Source organism: Tyto alba, unplaced genomic scaffold (genome assembly GCF_018691265.1).
Source record: "Tyto alba isolate M040663 unplaced genomic scaffold, T.alba_DEE_v4.0 Super-Scaffold_16, whole genome shotgun sequence".
In the NCBI taxonomy this organism is placed as follows: Eukaryota; Metazoa; Chordata; class Aves; order Strigiformes; family Tytonidae; genus Tyto; species Tyto alba.
In genome coordinates this window covers 31,403,804-31,419,190 of record NW_024881278.1, presented here as the reverse complement: position 1 = coordinate 31,419,190, position 15,387 = coordinate 31,403,804, and the positions used below count along the sequence as shown (strand labels likewise).

The window sequence follows — 15,387 nt, the reverse complement described above, 5'->3', positions numbered from 1 at the left end:
TGGGAAGTTGTAGGGTGTGAATCTTACTGCCTTCTAATTTCTGGACATTTTGTGCAAGGCAAGCACAAATTAAATAAAAGGAACGAAATGAGAATCCTTGCTGGCTCTGTTCTCAGACATGACAGTAAAGGCAATGGGATGAAAGTGCAGTGCCTTGGGGTTTGCTCTCATTTATGCTGCCTGCACACAATCTCAAATGAACACATCAAGATAAAAGTCTGTGTTGTTTTGCTAGTTTGGATGCTGGACCTGAGCATGTAAAGCAAAAGCATCATCAAAAAGGAAACAAACACTTTTTTCAAAGTGGTCCGAATCCATCTATGCATGATTTGACACAAGACAAGAATAGAGTTAAGCAGGAGGTTTGTTTTGCTCTATAATTTTTATATGAATGAACAAACCTTCACAGAAGCCAATGCAGCTCTATCCAGCTACTGCCTCATCCGTGTAACCTGCAGCCCCACAAATACAGATCTTGCTATTGCTAGTTACATGCCACAAGCTATATACTAACATTGCAGTATTAAGGCATGTCAGACTTGCTTTGCTTCAAATTGTCTTGTCCTGCCTGAAACTTTGTTTTAGTTGGTTTAGCTGTGACAGCAACTTTTTTTTTAATTATCAGGTGATTATTTCCTGATTTGTTTTACTTGTTTTTTTTATAATCATTGGATCTAACCACACTTTTTGTACAGCCAGGAGCAGCAAGTAGTAATTCTGCATAGAAGGAAATATTTATGACACTGTTTTAATGTTCCGGTGTAGGAGAATATAAGCCTGGCCTGGCAGTGGAGGGCTTTCCCGCGGCAACCCAGGGAGCAGGGGAGAGGAGTCCAGACATGGGCGGTAAGAGAAGGCGGCACAGGATGTCAGTTCAGGGCTATGAACAGCTCAGCAGCAGATGGTTAAATGTAAACCTGGGAGCAGGGCAAAACCGGCTTATAGGTAGCAGAGAAAATAGGTAAGAAGTATACAGCACCTATGTGAGATACTTCTTACATAAGGCATTCTGACAGGATGTGGAGTTGCAGACCAAATGAAAAACAAAGTGTAAAACATGGAAGAAAACGTACAAAAACAGCCCCAAATGGACCTTAGAAAGAAAATTAATAAATCAGCAGCTTCAACATCATGCTCCTCCTGACAAAGAGGGAGAAACCTTTAGCACCACTATCATACTCCTCCCAGCAAAAATCTAGGAAAGCTGATGACTCCCTGTAACTATTCCCTCTCACCGATTAAAGCCAACAACCCAAAGACTTCAAGAGAAAGAGTAGAAAGATAACACCAGGGAGAAGGGTAGATGCTAGGAAGTGTGTGTTTTATTTAATTATTATTGAGACATTTTCCCATGTTAGTATTTATTTTATTTTGTCATAAATGAACTACATTTTGAGATACTTTATGTTTCCTTTTTTTTCCCTGTATAATTCCTTAACTTGTCAAATTTGCAATAGCTTCCTTAGTTCCTAGAATGCAACTTTAAGATTCTCCTGACGTTAAAGTCCTGCTGATACATGAAATGCTGGGGTTTTTGTTCTGCCTTTTCTGCAGAGAGTGATTTCTTCAAATGAATCAAAGTGACAGTTCATTGGATGCACCTGCCTCTTGTAGCTTACTTCAGAGTTTGTCAAGCAGAAAAAAAAAAAAAAAAAAAACAGTACATTTTGTCTTTTTGAACCAACACCTAAGGAATTAATTTCATATCCTCCAAAAAAAAAAAAAAAAAAAGAAAAGAAAATGTTTGTTCACAATAATTTGTAATAAAGTGTCATTTACTATTAGCAACCAACAAGCATGCTCTATGTTGAACATATTTGACTGTCAAGGGTAGAACTTGTGTTTTGATCCTGTTTGTAAGTGGTAGCATCTTCTTCAGTTTTCATGGTTCACAATACTTGAAGCATCCATAAATTCTGCATGAGATTGCAGGCATATGATATGATTCAAGCCTGTATTTGGGGGAAGATGGTACTCTAGCTGGGGTTCCCTCTCAACTGGAGCACTGAAGTGCTGCTGCAACACGGACAGTAAAAGTACCTCAGCAACAAAACACCAAGTCAGCCACTGCTTTGAAGTAGGCTTGTCTAAACCTGCTACTATAATGAGCTCGCCAAGGATGACTGGAAGGCTTTTAAAGACAAAAAGCCAAGTTTTGCTAGAGCAGGAACTACAATAACATTTTTTTAATACAAAAAAAAAAAAAAAAGTCAGTGCAACTCGTGAAGACAGGATGGAAATAAAAGTGTTCAAATCTTGAACTCCCCTATGCCACAGAGAGCCTCCTGCCTTCCAGCCAAATTTCCCCTCCTTCTCAGTGGTTGCTGACAGTTCCCAGTCCCCTTTCTTCATTAGGAAACTCTACCATCTTTGAAGCAGGACGTCCCTCTCTTCACTGTGATCCAGCTGCCCAGAGGGTTTTAGTTTTCTTTAGCATCACCTAACCTACTCAGTGTAAATTCAGCTCATAGCAAGGAGTTTAAATAATACAAAGCCTCAGCCACCTAATCTGCACAACGCAGTTTTTCCTTCTCCTGAATCATCATTCAATATGAAAGTAGCATATATTTGAAGCTGCAAGATAGTCTGGTTTATATTAGCATCAATCTAAACACAGTGTTCTGAGAAATTGTTAATTTCAAACTGTATATTGCAGCAATAAGCGCTAACCAAGCATTTTTTTCTGACAGGTAATCTTCTAGATCTGTCGCAAGCTATAGAACACAATTCCTCAGAGAAACATTAGCGTTCAAGATTGATGAGAATAAGAGTAAAATACAAAGAAGAGTAGGCTAAACTCCATTAGAATCATGGCAGAAGCATGGATTTTACAATATATTAATTATATGATGTAATAATTTTCTTGACTGAATTTGGCAAGTACCCTAACGCAGGAACTGAAATGCAGTTTAGACATTCAACTAGAGAATGCATCAAGTGCATTTGTTTTCATACTAAAATGCCACAGCAAGGGAACAGTCTAGGGTTAGACGGTCATGTTTCATATTATGATTGCTCTTCAATGTGAATATTTCACGTGTGGTTTTCTGCTATAAAACTGGACATCACTATGCTACCACCAATTGAACCTCAGCAACAAAAGAGCAGATTCAGGTCTGCTTTCTTACAGGTAAGCTATTCCAAGTAGCATGCAGCTGGTACAGTCATTCCCATTCATCCATCACCATGTTTTAAGCATTACAGACCTGAATTGTTTATAGGATTTTTTTTCTATTAATTCAGTCAACGTTAGAAAAGACCCTGTGTAAATAATTTCGATGAGTGTATTTTCTTGGAAGGAGTGAACAATATGTGATCTGACTTTGGAAAACTCATCTGTTACTGATATGAAGTGCATTTTCTGACTACCTCAATGAAATCCATAGACATAACCAATCATTGCATGGTTATTCTTTGCAAGACTAAGTGATGTCTTGTTGGATATTGACAGTTTTTTCATTTTATAGTGAATATTTTAATGAAAAGTGTGAAGTAGAAATGAAAATCATTTATTAAAAAAAAAAAAAATCTATGTAGAGATGTTCCTACTAACATACCACTGGATTTGCCTTGAAATCCCCTGGTTCATATTTCTGTAAAATTACACAAAATGTTATGCCTTCTAAAGACAAAACTGTATTTTTATTCTACAGAGCAAATTTCTATCTTCTTACAGTTTATTTCAACCCATCCCTTCTGCATATTTTTCCTTTTGCTTCTTCTCTCTTTTGTCCCTTTCCTTAATCCATGTGTAACAGGTATCATGTAAAAATAGTGCTGTGAAAACTCAGCTTTCTGACAAAATCAATCCTTTCATAACTGCCAAATTCTTGGTGTTCTTCGGGGAAAGCAGGTGCTTGTTGGAAACATACATCATGTGTTTTCTGTCATACACAAATTTTAATAGGATTTTTCTGTTATGATGTAGTAGAAACAGTCAGTAAACTGAACTCTAATGTAACTAGCCTGAGTACCTCAGGCCAGTTAATGCTGCTGTGATACTTGCCTTGTTGAACTGGTATATATGTCACTTTAAAAGCATTTAGAGAGGCAGATAGGGATTAAAAGGCTGTTAAACATTTTTAGTAGCCCAAATATAGGAAACTTGCTGACTTATATCCACTCTAAATTGGCTTTGCCTGCCGCTTCAGAGACCATTGGTTGGTTTGAGTGTTCATAAAATGGGCTTTATTAACCTGTCATGTCATAACCCAGTCATTCCATCCCTCGCTTTAATCAGGCACCCTGAGCTTGTGGTGCAAACTCCTTTCTGTGGAGCCAACCTCTAGCTCCTATGTATTTAGAGAAGGGGTGCTTTAGGGTCCTTTCGTGCCCAGATCACTTTTTTTTTTTTCACATGCCTCCCCAACCATCATAGCTATGGCAAACACAGTCATTTCTCCACACCACCACAGCGTTTTAGTCTTCTCCTTTTTACAGAACTGCCTGCAGTGTACGCTGCTCTAATCTTCTCAGAGCACTTTGCAAACGTAGTAGAGGTACTCAGAAATAATCTCTGTGAGGCCTGTAAATTGGTCACAGGCAAAGCACTGGGAGACATGAAACAAGAGGTAACTGCAATCTGCAGAGGGAGCCTTCCTCTTGTTTGGAAGTACAATGACCTGTGGACACCTAAAACAAACCACAGGAGTTTGCAAAGCCGCTGTCCTTTATTGAAGGATGCCACTGGAGAGAGTAAGGAGGAAACTGCAAGCAGGCCAATATATCAGTCAGTGTAGTACGTGAAGACCAGGGGGGGGAAAAAAAATCATCAAAAGGGATGCTTAACCATGGAGAAACAGTTCACTCTGTTTTTTAATTTTTTTTTTTTTCTCCTTGCTATCAAAAGACCTTTTTTTTTTTTTTCATCTCATTATGATTGCAAGGTGCAAGGCTTGGCAGAAGAGTTTCTCATTGAAATGGAAAGCTGAATTGAGCTGCAGTATTTATATGAAATCAGAAGAAATGTGCAGCCGGGAAAAGTTAGGATTCAAGTTTAAGATATCAAGGCAAGTAATATGGTTTAACTTTTATTGTAGCAAAAGGGAAACAATGATCATTGTTACTTTATTACCGTTTAAAGTGCTTATGCCTAAAGAGGCGACATGTATGTGAATTTTACAGTTTCCTTGAACGGCTTACATGAAAAATGATCTCTGTTGGTTGTCCCTATTTAATCAAAGTCATGGGCACTGGCATTTCTGTGACAACAGATGCCAAACTCAGACTTGGAAGTCCAGGCCTGTGCCAAATGCCATGAGAAAGACTGCTTGTCTTTCCCAAAGTGTCATCCTTTTCCACATCTTTCTCTTGGTCGGTGATGAAATACACTCCAATTAAGACACGAGCATCCACGGACAAAGGCTTTGTGATGGGCTCTCAGCTGAGGACCTCTTCTTGGAAGCAAGTTCATTGTCCTGAAGAGTAATACTGCTGGGCTTTGTTGTGAGCCTTCTTGAGCATTTATGAATGTCCCTGAGCACTGTCTTCAGGCACAACTTTATGCCAGTTGTCCCTCTGAACAGCAATCCACTTGCAGACAGGCGGGTAACTAGCTAGAAATGGCTGCTCAGAGCTGGGAAGTTGTGGTTGTGCACATGTTCCCCGTGAAAGCTGATGCACATCCAGGGCTTTGCCGGGGTCCACAAGACACTTAAACGGCCACCTCGGAGAGCAGCACCATGGCAGAGAAAAGGCTGCGTGTGCCAGGCGTGCTGGACAGCCTCGTGAGAGATCTGCAAGTGGTCAGACATGCACAAATCCAGGGTGGTGGTGGGAACACTGGGGGAAACTAGGACTGTTGCAGGAGCACAGCAATGAAGGACTTTGGTCTTGAGAGCACTGCTAGGGCCGTTTTTTATCACCGAGCTGGTAAGTCTCAGGTCACTCTGTCACAGTCTGCTAAGCAGCGTGTTTTAAGAGGCTTGTCAGGTCTAAACTCCAGCAGCCTGTTAGGAAGAGGTCTCTACACAAAGCCATCAGTGGGTGGGGTGTGGCTAGCAGTTGGGAAAATCATGCCACTTCACTGCTCTTAAATAGGATATGCAGGAGCTGCCAGACCCACTCTGCAGACTTTAAGTTGGAGAAAGAGAGAGCAGCGTGCCAGCGACTAGTACAAGAACAAGATGACTGGGTACAAGTCAAACCTAGTGCCCTTTTAAGTGTCTTCAATGAAGCGAGTATGTGAGTCACTGTCCTCACCACAAACAGGAAGGTGAGAGGCTTCCGTCTTTTACCACAACGCAGCTATTTCTCCCTTCTTCTTGCTGTAAAGGATTGCTCTCGCCTTTTATTCTCACCACATTGCCTTTATTCCCCTCTCTCCCAGGGAGGCTATCATAACAAACACAGGGAAATCTTGACAGGAGGAATTAATCTGCCTCAGGTGGAATGAAACCAGTCCATGGACGGCGGAGGCTCCCAGCGAGGTGTTTTGCTTCCTTGGGCCGGGTGCCAACACCAGGGCTGATTTGCCCCCGCCCAGGGTAGGAAGGGACAAGCTGGTTGGGACACCGAGAGCAGCACAGGGATTTCAGTGCAGTAAGAGTGGGTTGCTCACCAGGAAAACTCTGCTGCTTCTGATGAATTAATTCATATTTAATTTTTTTAATTATGACTACAGCCTGATTGGTAAGAGAGGCCGTATCTGAAATACAATCATTGATACCTCAATAAAGACTGAAAATACTCCAGACTGACTCACTTAAATCACATGTAATGTCTCCTCAGTGAGACCATCTCATTTTCCAACAGTGTGGGAACATCCAGCTATACTTGGAGCATACTAGATTGGAGGGTGCTTAGCAGTCAGTATGATTCAAATAACTTTAACATAGCAGAATAAATCAGCTAGGAAGTTACTTTACCAGCAGGATAGTTGCTAACTTAAAAAGAAGGGACGATAATTTCCAGTACAGTTGAAAATATTTTTTAAAGTCACATTTTCAGGCGGTGACATCTCCCCATTGTTTTTCGTTGTGCCTTTTTTTTTTTTTTTTTTATCTGCCTGAGATTTTTCCTCAATTTCATTTGAACTACAATTCTATTGGTCTTCAGTGAAGATAAAAAGACAAAAGTACTGCTATTTTAGCAACATATCAGTATGCACGATGTTTGTGGATATGTCTGGGAGCCTGTAGATTATGTGGTATCACCCTATTTTAAAAGAAGTTGCCTTTTGTCAAATACGTGTTCTTCATTAAAGATTTCTTCTATTTTACTACTACACATAGTAGTAATAAGGATATGAGGAAATCTGCTGTCTTGGGCTGGCCACAGATTCACGGGCTGTATTAATAGATAGGATTAGTGAAGAACAACAGGTCAGAAGGCTGCAAAGCTCCTGTCCCTTGAGATTTCCTTCTTTAGTTCCTTAGTCTCATTGAAGAACTCCTGCAAATACAGGGAGCAGAAACTGAGGAAAAGGCTGGAACCACTCTGTTTCACTGGACATACTGAGGAAAGGGCAGTTTCTGGGTCATAAGCTCCATTGAAAATGTCTGTCCAGTTTTCTCCACAGGCACCCTGGAGGAACAACAACATCAGTTTTCTGAGCAGAGAGGCAGCTGTAACAGAGCAAGGAGAGACTATCATAGGTTTCTACCTACTGGCTTTAGGTATGTACTCAGCTTGGATCTGAAAGGAAGATCTTAAGTAGAGTTTGGTATAAAGTTCAAAATTATTCATTTGGGTATCATCCCTGATGAAACAGGATGTTAGAAAATGCAACTTTTTTCTTCAGCTATTACAAGATCAAAGAGTTACAGCTTTCTTTTGTTAAACAGAGATTAAGAATGCAGAAATCCTTAGGGGCAAACAATAGATAAGCCTGTAAATTTTTAACTAAAGTGAATATGTGGAAAGATAAAAAAGTACCTTATCAGAAGTACATGATACTTCTGTGTCTTCTCGTGTCTCAGTAGCACCGAATTAATGTTCTGTGATTTCCAGAGTTTTGACTGCTGATGGTCAGCTGGCATCCTACAATTACATTCTGCAGAGACAGAAAATATGTTTCTGCAGTTTTAAACTTTTTTTAACTATTTGTACTGCTCTTGTTTTAAATATTTGATGCACATAGAAATAAACTTCTTCAAACAGAATCTATGAGAGGTCTAAGTACCAGAACATTATGCTGTGTTAGCAGTCACAATACTATGTGTTCATTTTGATTCTTCTGCAAGACAGTTATTGTAAGTGTATAATAAGGATTTGAAAACGGTACCCAGTATGAATTCACTTTGATCCCAGCACAAACAACAATTTTGTTTGTTTAAATAGTCTATTCAGGGCAGACTCATTGCAGGATGCAAGGAAACTTTATGGAATTTCAAACAATGCAGGTTTGCTAGGAAATAAAATTTTCTAACTGTAAAAATTCTCAGGAAAATACAAGAAAATGTAACTATTAAATCTGTTCTTCTAAACAGCATATACAAAAATGTTTCTGTTTTCAAATGATAGATCTAAACAGATTTTTTTTCTTTTTCTGAGCTTATCACATATTGCAAGTGGATTACTAGCCCTCAGCTTACACTTGAGAAAAGTCTATAGAAGTTTACAATGTAAAATGCTAAGTATTTTATTATGTTTACATGAGACTTGCTTTTTTTTTACCTATAGGAACTAGGGAAGAAAAAGTTGTGTTTAGAATAAAAACAGAGATTCTAGTAGAAAAATCTGTAGCTTCTGTCTTAGGCGTTTTAATTAGAAGAGTGGCCGTAAGATAGATCAGTGTTATTTCAATTTATCCCCAATCTGTTCACATCTGCGTATCCCTTCATAAATGGCTGGGAAATGACTGCACCATCAGCTAATGAAATAATCAGTTGCACTTAAGACTAGAAAGGACATCTTAGGTCAGCAAGGCTAGTCCCCTGCTGTGACAATATATAATCTCATTTACAAAGCTATCATGCTCCCTCATACGACTGGCTAGGGGTTTCTTGGTGTTGCTGCCACTCTTCCAATTGACAGCCAGTTCCTGATTTTGTTTCTCTGTTGGGTAGGAGCCTCTCCCTAAATTCTTAGCTAAAGTGGTTGCACCAACTTTATACCCTTTTTGTTGCTCTTTCTAATTGGAACAACTTTTTTGCCTGCAACTAACATCCTATGGCCAGTCTGTGTTCCTGAAGGAAGTCATAACTTGTGATTAACCTTTTTCTTTTTTAAGCTATAGCCAGTACTGAATATAGCATCCAAGCAAGGTCTTGCCATCACCATTCACGTTAATACTTACACTTCCCCAGCTCTGCTGATCCCACCTAGTGTTGTCTCTGCATCACACTAGTAGTTCAAACTTCTTCCAACAATTGACCAACAAAGGTGTTTTCCTCAACTATTTCCTAATGGTGACCCCAAATGTTCTAGCAAATACTTTTTAAAGTACCTAGGTGCCTGAGCTTTTAGGTTGTATTTCTACTGGGTTTTGATTGCTCCAGATCCTTCTATCAAGCTGCAAGTGCTTGGCATGTCATAGTTGTTATTCTTGACACTTACCTGCATATCAAAACTCAGGTTGTATTTCTTGCAGGATATCTATAACCAGTAATAACACTATCATAGCATGGTTCGGGTTGGAAGGGACCTTAAAGATAATCTAGTCCCAACCCCCCTGCCATCGGCAGGGCCCCCTTCCCCCAGACCAGGGTGCTCCCAGCCCCGTCCAACCTGGCCTTGAACCCTTCCAGGGAGGGGGCAGCCACAGCTGCTCTGGGCACCCTGGGCCAGTGTCTTACCACCTTCATAGTGAAGAATTACTTCCTAATATCTAATCTAAATCTCCCCTCTTTCAGTTTAAAGTCATTACCTCTTGTCATATCACTACAAGTCCTGATAAAAGTTCCCTCCCCAGCTTTCTTGGAGGTCCCCTTTAAGTACTGGAAAGTCTCTAAAAGGTCTCACCAGAGCCTTCTCTTCTCCAGGCTGAACAACCCCAACTCTCTCAGCCTATCCTCATCGAGCAAGTGCTCCAGCCCTCTGATCATCTTTGTGGCCTCCTCTGGACTTGCTCCAACAGGTCCATGTCCTTCTTATGTTGGAGGCCCCAGAGCTGGACACAGTGATCCCAGTGGTGTCTCACGGGAGCAGAGGAGGAGAATCCCCTCCCTCAACCTGCTGGCCACACTTCTCTTGATGCAGCCCAGGTCACGGTTGGCTTTCTGGGCTGCAAATATATATTGCTGTGTCATGTTGAGCTTCTTGTCAACCAACACACTCAAGCCCTTGGCAGGACTGCTCTCAATCCATTCCACTACCAGCCCATATTTGTACTTGGGATTTCCCCGACCCACACGCAGCACCTTGCACTCGTCCTTGTTGAACTTCACGAGGTTCACGTGGGCCCATGTCTCAATTCTGTCCAGGTCCCTCTGGATGGCATCCCTTCACTCCAGTGTGTTGACCACACCACACAGCTTGGTGTCATTGGCAAACTTGCTGAGCATGGACTCAGTCCCACCATCCATGTCACCAATAAAGATGTTAAACAGCGCCGGTCCCAACACCGATCCCTGAGGAACGCCACTCATCACTTGTTTCCACTCAGACATTGAGTAGCTGATCGCTACTCTTTGATCATTCCTTATCCAACACATGGTCCATCTGTCAAATCCTTGTCTCTCAAATTTAGAGACAAGGTTGTCATGTGGGCCAGTGTCAAATGTTTTGCACAAGTTCATGTAGATGACATCAGCTGCTCTTCGCTTATCCACTAGTGCTATAAACCCATCTTAGAAGGCCACCAAATTTGCCAGGCATGATTTGCCCTTAGTGAAGGCATGTTGGATGTCACCAATCACCTCATTTTCCATGTGCCCTAGTGTAGTTTCCAGGAGGATCTGCTCCATGATCTTGCTGGGCACAAAGGTGAGACTGATTGGCCTGTAGTTGCCTGGGTCCTCCTTTCTTTCTTTTTTAAAAATGAGGGTTATGTTTCCCCTTTTCTAGTCAGTGGGAACTTCACCAGACTGCCATGGCTTCTCAAATATGATGGAGAGCGGCTTAGCCACTTGATCTGCCGGTTCTCTCAGGACCCGTGAATGCATCTCATCAGATCCCATGGACTTGTGCACCTTCAGGTTCTTTAGGTGGTCTTGAACCTGATCTTCTGCTACAGTGGGTGGTCCTTCATTCTTCCAGTTCCTGTCTTTGACTTCTGCGTCTTGGGTGGTGTGGCTGGAACACTTGATCGTGTAGACTGAGGAAAAAACGTCATTGAGTACCTCAGTCTTCTCTATATTCCAGGTGACTAGCTCTCCCATTTCTTTCTGGAGCAGGTCCACATTTTCCCTAGTCTTCCCTTTATCATCAACACATCTACAGAATCTTTTTGTGTTTCCCTTGATGTCCCTGACAAGATTTAATACTATCAGGGCTCTAGGTTTCGCAATCTGATCCCTGACTGCTTGGACAATTTCTTTGTATTCCCCCCAGGCTACCTGTCCTTGCTTCCACTCTCTGTAGGCTTCCTTTTAATATCTGAGCTTGTTCAGGATCTCCTTGTTCATCCATGCAGGCGTATATTTTTGCCTGATGTCCTCTTTGTTGGGATGTACTGCTCCTGAGTTTGGAGGAGGTAATCTGCTACTCCACATTAAGTGTAGTGTGGATCTGGTTAAAATGGCTGGAGGTAAGCACACCTTTTTGCAATAAGAACTTTTGAAATCTGTTAGTACTATATAAATCATAAGGATCCTCATGTCTTTTTCTCCTCAGAGGTCTACGGCCGCACTTCTGCAAGCACCAACCATAACAATTTATAGCTATTAGTTTTATGTACACCAATAACTGAGTCTATCTGGGGAGCAGTGATGTGGCAGAGCAAAGTACTCTGTTACACAAACACCCTCTTGCCCTCTTGACAGCAGAGGACAAAGGCCAGTCCCTGCACTACCTTCCTGTACCCGCATTTCTTCAGGGGTCTGGAAAGACAATCTGCATTTGCAGGAGTCTATGGGTACTCCCTTACACAAAGTCCCAAAGGTGTTCATATTTCATACTTCTCGTTTTTTGATGCCTTGGAAAACAGCTTCAGTGATTGCACTTCTGTAACTGCTACGTATTTTCTTCCCTTTTGAATCTAAGTACGCGAGTACAGCTTTTTGTAAATTCTGACATACATTTCTGACACCAAAGGGATGTATGTGATTGGTGTTAGCACTTACCCAGAAGATGAAAGTCCTCTGAACCTCTTCACCTTCACAGGATAAAGTCCAAAAAACCTAGTTATCTTTCTCCAAGTCTTTCCTCAGTCACGCATCTTGACAGAGGACATGACTATCCAGGAACCAAGATCTAACAGCTTTTGCTGAGATGAGACCTCTTTACCTGTCCTCTTCTTAAAATTCTTACATGTCACAGGTACCACGGATGCCCTATGTGACAGACAGGACACTGATGTATGTGTCATACATCATACACTGGCCAGGCTGTATCAGACCCAGATGGAGGGTAAGCCTGAGCCCAAAGCCAGCACTGGTGTCAGTATCACACACAAACATCACAAGCAAACCAAGCATCCAAGTGCCTGAATGCATTTTGCAAATGCTAACGAACTTTGAGATCACTGAGCTGCTTCTTGGCCTCTGAGCCACCATTTCACCACTCTCCTTGCTAATGCTTTGACCAGGAGACCAGAAAAGTGGGGGGGAAATGCAATGCCATGCCTATAGTGGTGAGCCACCATAGGGTGCTTAGGGGGACAATCTGCAGGGGACAGCAGCCACTGTGTTACCCTTCATCAGGTCAGCTGCATCAGCTTCCCCTTCCTAAAGGCAGCACTCTGTATCCATCCTTCCCTTCCATGAGCTCAAAACTGTCTTTGAAAGACAAGTGGGAGCTTGTCCTGTTGCTAGCATTACATCTGACCTCTTTTTGCCTAAGGACTGTGGAAAATCCTCGTATAGTTTAAATTATTAGGTACAAATTAGAAGTACTGTCCACAGCCGCTAGCTAAGTCAAACTTAGACCTGGGAGGAAAAAATGAAACATCTTTTTCTTCATAATTATTAACTGGAATTCTTAAATAAATTGTTCTTTTCTTCATTTATACATAATTTGTTCTGTGCTCGTTTTCCCTATTTTCACAGCTAACTGAGACGATTAGAGTGCATGTTTGATATAAAAGGAAATTTTAAGTCAGTAAGAGAAAATATTTGTTAGAGAACAAATTCTGACTTTTTATGAATGCTTATATCAGAAAGGCATGCTGAGAGCATTACCAATCCCATCAGAAAACTAGAACAGACCACAAGACCCAAACATGCCTTTAAATGGCACACATTTCCAAATGTTAATAGCAAACTGTTATTTGACAAGTGACAGAATGAATGTTATTTTGGGACAATATTTGACAGATACATCTGAGAAGGTGGGAAAGGAAACAAGCTTTTCACAAAACATTCATCCACAAAATGATCACATTTATTGAACAAATAATCTCTCCACGCTTTGTCAAGTCTAAGGCATGATGACTCTTCTCCTTCCTGCCAAAATTGGCAATGTGCCCCGGACAGGATAATGTGTATGCTTAATTAGCAGCGAATACTAAAAACAGAGCAGGGTCACTTCACAGTTGCAATAGTTAATGACAGCTTTGCAAATTCTCTAAATTTTACTACTGTTTTAAATAAAGATTTCTATTCTGAAAATCTTTTACAGCTAACCTCTTCAGATAGACATCTATCCTTGTGTGTAGGTAGTTGAATCAGTAACCGACTTCATTCATGTCTGCTCTGTATCTAGGTTCAATCCAATTTGTGTCCTAGACATAAGGTTATTTGCTGAGGGAAAGGAGTAGCTTGACTTGTGACACTGAGCCTTCACCTTTTGCTCTCATTTCTTGAATTCTTCTACTTAAGGCTCCCTGTATATTTTAAACTGCAGATGGGTGAATTGTAACACCTATTTTTCCTAATTCAAATTTGTCGGGCTTTACAAGTAAAGGCCGTGAAACAATGTCTAATAAGAACAAGTCTAAGTACAAAGCATAATAACCTATCTTAGCTGGGCACGGATGCAGTCATCTGTTGAAAACGTGGATGATCAGCTTGGATTTATCAGTTCTGTTGCACCCAATTTAACTCCGCAAAAACATAAATTGAACGTTAACAATGAAATTGTATGCAGCCTCGGGTGTTTATTGCTTGTTCAAAGACCATCTCAGGTACATGAGAGAAAAACAGGGTATGTCTGGATGCTCAGGCTTGAGTGATTTGGCAGAAATCTTTGTAAAATTGTTGTGTTCCCTCTTAACTATTCCCAGAAATAAACAATCTCTCTGTTCTCAGTCACTTTCAGCATTGAGATTTTTCAGTATTCTTAATCACTCTCGTTGGCTACTTTTTCTGTGCTTTCTTTGCACAGGGCTTTGTCAATAGGGTTTTGGTTCCTGACTACCACCAGCCTGCTTGGGCAGCTTTTCTGTGCTTCCCCCAGAAATCATGGATAACAGCACCAGCCTCCTTTGTGGAGCACTTTTTACATCTGTGGATTAAAATGCTCTATTAGGGGATATTATTCCAAGAGAAGGATTACTAATGAATTATATAAGTGTAATACAACATTTTAATATTAATAATATCCTATTCCTCCTACCTCACAATGTTTGCAAATGTGGTGCAAAGTACTTTCCTGTTGGTGTCTAAGGAGTAAAGGCGACTCCTTAGCAGTTCAGTACTTAGCACTGATCAACTCTTGTTTAACCTGTTCTACTCTGATACTGCCAGACTCACAGCAGCTGCTCTCAGTCCTGCCCTGTGTTAATGAATTTCAGTAACTCTATGTTATCTGTGTGTTTTGCCACTTCAGAAGGGCCAGCGTTTCTTGTTGATGAGCAGCCCATATCAGACATCATTACATCTTATGAGAGAAATGTGGTGATTCTTGTCGGGACCTTATGATGGGTGGAAATGTTCAGTTTCTTACTATGTTACTGTTATTTTTTTCCCTCTCAGCAACGTTTTGATCTTATTTGGAACCTGTCCTTTCCCACCAGGATTACTTTAGGATGATGGGGTTGGATTTTTGAATTATTGATTTGGTTTGGTTTTGGGGTGGGTTTTTTTTTTGTACATTCTTGTGAGTGAATATTGCTGGCAGCTTGATAAAAAATGAAACTGGTTCCCTCGGTTGTTTCGCTTCTATCCTCTGTTTTATTGAGATGCCACCTGGTGACACCAAAGCCTTATAACACTTCGAAGTTCAGAGGGTTTTTTCTAAGCTCTTGATCTGCCGGTGATCTACCCTGAGGCACATACTGGCTGCAAAGCAGTTAGAGATCCCTGCCCTCACTGAGAGTGTCAGAGCTATTGCTGTGCTTCCTCCACATTTCATTTTCAACATTTTTCCCTGTTGTGCTGTCAGGGTTTGGGGGAGGGAAGCTGGTTG

General features: G+C 41.1%; 1 protein-coding gene across 1 annotated transcript in view; it reads left to right on the top strand.

Moving 5' to 3' along the window:
* The first annotated feature begins 7,335 nt into the window (after window positions 1–7,335).
* LOC104365345 (opsin-5) overlaps window positions 7,336–15,387 on the top strand; it is a 32,164-nt gene continuing 24,112 nt past the window's right edge. The window contains exon 1 of the mRNA XM_009972120.3: window positions 7,336–7,616. Within this exon, the coding sequence (XP_009970422.3) occupies window positions 7,496–7,616 (121 nt within the window). The 5' untranslated portion in view covers window positions 7,336–7,495. The remainder of the gene's footprint in view (window positions 7,617–15,387) is intronic.